The sequence below is a fragment of the Rhagoletis zephyria genome, unplaced genomic scaffold (genome assembly GCF_001687245.7).
Source record: "Rhagoletis zephyria isolate East Lansing unplaced genomic scaffold, Rhagoletis_zephyria_1.1 Rzeph_scaffold_00191, whole genome shotgun sequence".
NCBI classification, from domain to species: Eukaryota; Metazoa; Arthropoda; class Insecta; order Diptera; family Tephritidae; genus Rhagoletis; species Rhagoletis zephyria.
In genome coordinates, this window is record NW_016157275.1 from 375,303 (window position 1) to 383,443 (window position 8,141).

At 39.1% G+C, this 8,141-nt stretch overlaps 1 protein-coding gene and 1 long non-coding RNA gene across 11 annotated transcripts in view; one reads left to right on the forward strand and one right to left on the reverse strand.

Annotated features, from left to right (window-relative positions):
• The window catches only part of LOC108358004 (CUGBP Elav-like family member 2), a 364,101-nt gene extending 361,096 nt beyond the window's left edge, over window positions 1-3,005 (forward strand). For all 10 annotated transcript variants that reach the window (XM_017609112.1, XM_017609110.1, XM_017609115.1 and 7 more), the window contains one exon: window positions 2,651-3,005. In XM_017609112.1, coding sequence (XP_017464601.1) covers window positions 2,651-2,922 — 272 coding nt within the window. In that variant the 3' untranslated portion in view covers window positions 2,923-3,005. The remainder of the gene's footprint in view (window positions 1-2,650) is intronic.
• LOC108358005 (uncharacterized) overlaps window positions 334-8,141 on the reverse strand; it is a 14,973-nt gene continuing 7,165 nt past the window's right edge. The window contains exon 3 of the long non-coding RNA XR_001846691.1: window positions 334-344. This is a non-coding gene — a long non-coding RNA (uncharacterized LOC108358005). The remainder of the gene's footprint in view (window positions 345-8,141) is intronic.

The window sequence follows — 8,141 nt, forward strand, 5'->3', positions numbered from 1 at the left end:
TTTTTTTTTATTTACAATTACGATTTACGATTTATTGGTTTACAAAATATACCCAAATAAAAGTTATAATATTTTGTATACTTTATTGTATTAAACTGTCGAAGTCAAATAAAACATGGCATGACTAAATCGTTTTGTACTTGTCACAAGTCTGATCATTTTCGAACTAGTTCGGTTTCTGTCAGGAAATTCTAGTTGTAAACTAGAATTTTTCCTGACTAGTTTGGGGTTTCACTGCAGGGTAAATGCATTCATGCATACATATTTATGTACAGCTGTAGGTAATATTGTACGCGTCTTCCCAGATAGGTGCGGGTGATAAACCCATGTAGCATAGTTAAATACTGTGTACATACCTGCAATTAAAATGGGGAAAAATGTTACAATTTCGGCATGTAAATGAAAAAAGCTCTAAAATACACACAAATTGGGGTTTCCAAGACATGTACGAAGTGATTAGCACAGCTGCATCCTTCAACTTGTCAACTCGCGGGAAATTGCCCGATTTGCAGGGAATTTCGGTTTAGGTGGCAATCGGGGAATGGGCATGGTCGAGCATACTTTATATGGAAGAAAATGCACAACACCGCCAGCCAAATAAATTATTAAAAATCAACGCGATTTTCTAGCGTCTTGCGGTTTGCAGTTTTAAAAAATTTAATGGGCTATAAAACTGCATATCCAAAATCTTTCAAAAAAATCTGATTGAAAAGTTTTAAATTTTCGGGGGATTCTGATAAAATTTGTTGAATTTTTATAATTTTTGTACAAACTTTGAAATGTGGATTTATATGGTGTGTGTTATATATTGCGCTAGACTTTTATACAAAAATATTAAACATCGAATAAACAAAGTAATATAGCCAAAACTGGTCAAAGTAAAAAGTTTCTATTATTTCTTCCACCACTGTATAACCGAGTCATTTCAGCATGCTACTGTGGCTGCTTTCGTCACTCGCGCGCACTGCCGTGCGCTGTGATAAGCGAGTTATTTCAGCATGCTACTGTGGCTGCTTTCGTCACTCGCGCACTCCCGCGCGCATGCATTGAGTGTGAATGCTATGATATCGTGGATAGGATGTTTGGTGAACCGAGCTAGCGTTACTACGATTAAATAAAAGTTGACGAATGCAGCTGTTCTATCACTTCGTACATACCTTGGAAAACCCAAACTTTTTATTTTAGGGATTTTTTTTATCATATATATAAATGTACACATGCATTAATTCCAACCTACCTTCCTGGTAATTAATACCAACCTACCTTGGATAAATGGAAACCTACATACCAAATTTCGTTTAGATATCTCAATTTTTGCTCGAGTTATCGTGTACACGGACGGACGGACAGACGGACAGACAGACATGGCTTAATCGATTTCTCTTTTCATTCTGATCATTTATGTATACATTTGTCTATATCTATCTCGATTCGTTTTGGCTGTTACAAACAACCGTTTTGTGAACAAAATTAATATACCCTTGTGCACAAGTGCCCTCGGGTATAAAAATTGTATAATTTTTGTCACGAAATTGATGTCATGAATTTTGTGTTTTTAGTTCAGCTTTCGTCACTCGAAAATTTTATCTCAAAGACGTGTTTTATTTGATACATACAACAATAAAATACTAAATCTTACTACAAATATCGAGAAAAATTCTAATCCAGATAAAGGTTACACATACAAATATATTAAAAAAAAAAATAGAATTCTTGTCTTATTTATTCATTTGATCTTTGTTCCTATTTTTTCATTTATTCAACAAATATGCTTTTACTTAGACACATTTTTTTAATTAAAATAATAAATACGTAATCAGCATCCAATATTTCTAAAAACCTTCTTCAAAACACCTACATGTCAGCTCAGCGAGCACTGGGCAAACACCAGGACATGCGCGATCGCAATGTCCTGCTGGGCGAGGGTGGACACACTCACGGGTCTCTGTCCAATTGGTAAATATGCACGCAGTAGGGCTGAGAATACTAGCGAACCCCGCTTGTCGAGGTTGCATGGAAGATAACGAGGTGGAATCACCTCAACACCACCTTCTTGGGTGACTAGCGTTTTCGAGGCTAAGGTTGAAGTACCTTGGCTCTCACATCCTCAATAGCGCCGAGGAGCTCTGGGGCATTGAGATTAGCCGAATTAGTAAATATATAATCGGCTCAGGGCGATTTATCGATTAAGTATTGGGTGCCGGTTAAGATTGTGGTATCACAAAGGACAATCTAATAACTGTCTAAGTGAGCCTCGCATACACGGGGTTGCCTCCTAACCTAACCTAACCAAAACACCTAGTCCATTCGTAAAACAACTGTTTTTCTTACGCCTTAAAGATTATAATAATATTTAACATATATGTATCAGTCCCTGCAATTCATTTAGGGTGCCTTGTAGACTTAACACTACTCGTACAACGCTTATTTGCTGCAAAACTTAATAGTCCACAAAAAGGACTGGTGGTCCTATGATGTGTAAAAATTGATAATGATAATCATAAGTTCTATCTTATAAGATAATAACTATTGCAGTTCCTTCTACTCTGCTTAGTAACTCTAAAATTATTTAAGTTTTACTACATTATTATGCAACTTTTAAAACAATTATTTACATGTTTCTATTAATTTAAACCATTACGTTTTTCAGGACCAGAAGGCAGCAATCTTTTCATCTATCATCTACCCCAAGAATTCACCGACACTGATCTCGCATCCACATTTCTACCATTCGGTAATGTGCTTTCCGCCAAAGTTTTCATCGACAAACAAACCAATCTGTCTAAATGCTTTGGTTTCGTCTCCTACGATAATCCCCATTCGGCCAGTGCAGCCATTCAAGCCATGCATGGTTTCCATATCGGATCCAAACGTTTAAAGGTGCAACATAAGCGTTCAAAGGACGCAGCAAAGCCATATTGATATAACGTATTACATAAGAAGAAGAAATCCAGGATAGCTTATTTTTATAAATAAACCAAAGGAATATACCGTCGCTGCGCCAACAAAAACAGTTATGTGTTTTTTAATAACTTTTCAGGAGAGCAAACAAACTAATTCCGGGTGTCAATAGACAAAATTTTGCAAATGTTTTATTAAAAAAAATATATATATTAAGAATAGTTGATACTTTTCTAGGGCCAGTTATTCAATCTTCCTATTGGGTTGTATGCGGAACTTTTCGGCCGGTAAAATCAAAAGGCAAAATTTATTTTTCCTTCTCCCTCCTACGCGTTTCGGCGTCCTTCACGCCTTCATCAGGGAGTCTGATATTTACTGAAAAACACAAAACATAAAAGCACAACAATTAGACATAAATATATAAAAGTATTGCATACTTATATATGTACATTTTGCTACTGGACAGACACTTATATTGTAGTTACATATAAACTAACAAAAAACTTCACTTATCACTCGACATCCACTTAGGGTGGCCAGATGCGCTGATTTAATCAGTACATGTGCTGATTTTTTTCTATTGTACTGATTTTTAAGAGCCAGAAATCAGTACGCAAAATCTACTGATTTTTTGAGTTTCTACTAATTTTGTACTGATAAATACTTTTGTAAATTGGTGTAATTGACATTTGCTTGAGGTTTACATGTTCAAAACAATGGTTTTTGACAACGCATACGTGTCAGCAGATTGAAACCATTACTAAAAAAGGTGTCAGCTTGCAATTGTTTCATTTCCTAGGATTTCACAAAATAACAAACTGTTTGGATTCAACCCAACCCAACTTCACGATTTGCAGGTTTTACTGAATTTACAGGAAAGGCTGGTTTCGTCATTAATAAATCTTATGAAAGGTGGTGGTGAGTTAATCATATATTAAGTACACTGAGAAGATGACAATAAGAGATAATGGGCCTTATGCATAAAAAGTGAGCTTAAGCTCAGACTCAATTTTTGCACTGAAAGGGTGAGCTCAAGCTCAAGAATTTGTACTGAAAATCGAGTCGGAGCTTAAGCTCACTTTTTATGCATGAGGCCCAATGTTTTGATTATAATTAAACATCCACTGAGAAATCGGCTGGCAGTATGTCAAACTTAAGACGGCTACTGCTACGGTGCAATGTAAGTTCTAAAAATTTTGAAAAGGTACAAACTACCTTGGATATGATATATGTAGCTTTGAATGTGAATGTTGTATTTTATAAGCACACTAACTAAATATGTTTTAAATTTGTAGCTTAAAATATGCAAACAGATTCTGACTCGAGCTCGTCTTCTTCTGAAACTGAATTGGCTACAATTTGTTTTTAAATTTTTTCAATTTTTATAAATTTTCTAGAAAGTTCTTTAGTAAGGTGTTAAACATCGGGTCTTTGCTTCAAAGTAAAATTTTATTGTGGATTCCAATAGAATACCTATCCAGATATATTATTTGTATGGCGAGATTTTTCTTTAAGGCAACAAACCCCTAGAAATGGGCGTGGTCATTGCAGGACTAAAGTTAGCAAAACGCAGATTTTATTGCGGATTTCGGAAAAATATCGCTTCGTTAACAATATTTGTTCCACAACTTTTTCAATGCATATAGATATTCTGGCGAAATTTACAATAAAGTCAAAATTTTTGAATTTCAGTTTTAATATAGCCACGCCCATTTCTATAATATTATTTGATTGAAAAAGTTGTGGAACAAATGTTGTTAACGAAACGATATTCTAGCCGAAATCCGCAATGAAATCTGCGCTTTGCTAACATTAGTCCAACAATTTCCAGGCCCATTTCCAGGGATTTGTCGCCTTAAATAAAAGTCTTGCCGTACAAATGTTATATCTGGATAGGTATTCTGTCAGAATCCTCAATTAAATTTTACTTTTTGCAAAATCCCGATGTTTAACACCTTACTAAATATATTTCAATATAAGTTTTCGAATACAAATTACAATAAACCATCTCGCCATAAAGAAAGATATTTTAAAAATATTTCTTGAAAAATGCAATTTTTTAACCACGTATTTTATAAAAAATTAAACAAGGATTACAATAGTGTAATTTCAAATCCCTAATATACTGGTATTCACTATGCAAATCAACTTCAAAAAGTCCAACTGTTAATAGAAAAGTTAGCTTAACGACAATCTTGACTAGCTTATATAAAGAAGTGTTAAGCCCGTTACCTAAGCTTTAAAACGACGTTAAGATGAAGTCCCTATGATGAGTAAAACCCGAGATATAACGATTTAAAAAGTACATGATTAGTTCGAATCACGCAGAAATGCAAACTTTGACAGATTATACCTCCGAAGAAAAAAAAGAAAAAAAAATTCCTCGAACACGTTTAGCTTATTTTATGTATAGAACCTGAAAACCCGTGGCGTTTATTTGGTTTTGAAACTCCAATAAATCACCAGTGTTTTTATTTGAAAAACGAGAAAAAATAAAAGGCCAGGCTTTAATATACTTGATATAAATGTATGGTGTTGGCGGTTTATTTATTATATTAAAATTGAAGTTGGGTTACAATGTTAGCTTGATAATTATGCAGGGGTGGTGGCTGGATCGCGTCCGGTGTCCCCCAAGTGCTTGCTACAAGTAGCCGAGCTCGTTTTTAATAGAAATAAGCTTATACGCCAAGCAGACAACTGGTTGGAGGGGAAACTTTACGAAACTTTATTCAAAACGGAAAAAGGACATTGTTGTTGTTGTTGATGTTGTAGCGGCTACACCAACGCCGCCCAGATTGGTTGAAATCTTAGTAGCGTTGCCGTCAAGCTCCACTAACGGAAGCCCTAAGAAGCGTGCAGCCTCAATGGGGTCGGCCCACACCTAACCTACACAAACGCCACAAAGGCGTTAGAGTTGTCGGATTTTCCGAGCATAGGAAGAGATGTTTCGAGTCGTGGGGTATCTCTCCGCATGCCGGACACTCATCTGGCACATCTGCGTCTAATATGCTCAGGTATGAGTTTAACCTGCTGCAGTAGCCAGTGCGAATTTGAGCTATTGTAGCCTATTGCCTTGTCAGCAACGTTTCTTTGTCTTTGCTCCAAGTACTCTCGGCTAGCGACTTGAGGACCTTGTTGCGGCTGTGTACTTTGCCGACAATAGCGGTTGTGTGCGCTGTGAAGGATAGAACACTGTCGAAGGTTACTCCGAGTATTTTGTGGTTATTCACCGTCAGAATTGGTGTATCATCGACGTAAATTCCTAGCGGTAGTCTGACCTGCTTTGTCCAGGTGGTGAACAAGGTCACAGAGGATTTTGTAGAGGAGAGGGTTAGGTGCCTAGCAGTGAAGAAGCGAGAAAGCTCGGAGAGATACCCGTTTACTTTCAAACACAAGTCATCAATTCCATTCCCAGATGCCATTATCGAACAATCGTCAGCATAGGAGACAATCGAGACTCCCTCTGGTGGTTGAGGGAGCTTTGTAATGTAGTAGTTAAACTATAATAGGGAAATGACACCACCTTGTGGAACCCCCTGTTTTATTTTTCTAGGTTTACTCGATTTGTCATTAAACATTACTGACGAGTGTCGACCACTTAGATAATTCGCCGACCACCGTTTGAGCCTCTGTGGGAGAGAGGAGGCCTTTATGTCTTCTAGCAGCGTGGAGGGGCTGACGATGTCAAACGCCTTTGACAGGTCCAACGCTACTAGAATTGTTCTCTCACAGGGACGGTTGCGGTTTAGGCCACGTGTTATCTGCATGTTTATGGCGTTAAGTGCTGTTGTTGTACTGTGAGATTTACGGAAACCATGCTGATGCTTCGCTGGGTTCAGGTGGTTCGTGAAATGCAGGAGTAGCAAGGCCTCTAGTGTCTTCGCTACCGGGGAAAGGAGTGTTATCGGAAGATAAGATTATCCTTTGTTGGCTGGTTTTCCCAGTTTGAGCAGTGGAACCACTCTCCCCATCTTCCAGATGCCTGGGATGATGAGAGTGGCCATTGACAGATTGAGGACCTCCGTTAGGTACGCTACTCCCGCAGGCCCCATATTTTTCAGCATCAACATGCATATTCCGTCGGACCCCATGGCTTTGGAGGCTTTCGCCTTCCCGATGGCTACCTGAACTTCACCGCTAGTGAAAGCAGGAGGGGCAAAAGTTGTTGGCAATTTGAGCCTTCTGGTCACTCGATGCTTGGCTTAGTCCGCCGGAGGTTGCAGTATGAACTGCCGGCTAAAATAGCTCGCGCATCGCTCCGGGTCCGACGAAGCACGGTCGCCGAAAGAAATTTCGACCCTGTCGTCGTGCTTCGTCGTATTGGACAGTGGCCTCACGGTTGACCAAAGCTTACTCTCACCAGAGGCGAAGTTACAACCTTCAGACGCTCTTCCCACTTTTTCCGCTTATGTACGTTCACAAGCTCCCGAAGCTCCGCGTTGAGATCCCTGATACGGGGATTTCCGGGATCGGCCTGACGAAGATTGTCACGCTCATCGGCTAGAACAGCCGCTCAGCGGGGAAGTTTGGACGGGGTTCCGTAATGCATCCTGCCGGTACGAAGCGAGCTGCAGCAGCAGTGACAACCCTGCGGAACCACCAAGGTGGACGGCGGTTGGTGTGGGGAGCACAGCGAAGGTGCTCTCAGTAAATTCCGCGAAGCCTTTCCAATCAGGTTTAGAAAAGTTGATATAGGTCGGGTGTTCCGCGGAAGCAAAGTCGGGTGGTTTTTTTTTTTTTTAACGGACGTTGGGATAGGGAAACTATCCATCAAGTGGCCCGTGCGAAACTCTCCAAAAGCCACCTCCCCGGAACCACTCGCGTATTACATCGGGGTGAGGCCGTAGCATAAACATGCCCCACGTCATACCGCCCTTTCCATAATTCCCCATCCACTAATGTGATTAGGGGTTCAGGAGCGTTTTGGTGTTCACAGGGTTTACCTGCAAAGAAATGCAAAAAATAAGATAAAAGAAGAAATTTTGAACACAAGTAACTTCAACTATTTCCTCTTTTTAAGCGGCGGCGTTGCTCTCTGATCCTTAGCTTTGTCATTATTTCTCTGCTTATATTCTTTAATGTGCCCCATACTTTTTTATCATTCAACATGTGCTCAATGATATTTTCCGTACTCAGGCCCTCTTTAGTCAAAGTATTTAATCTCTCTCTTTCTAATGAAAACGAAGGGCACTCGAAAAGTACATGTTCAGCGGTTTCCGGGACATTTTCACATGTATTAC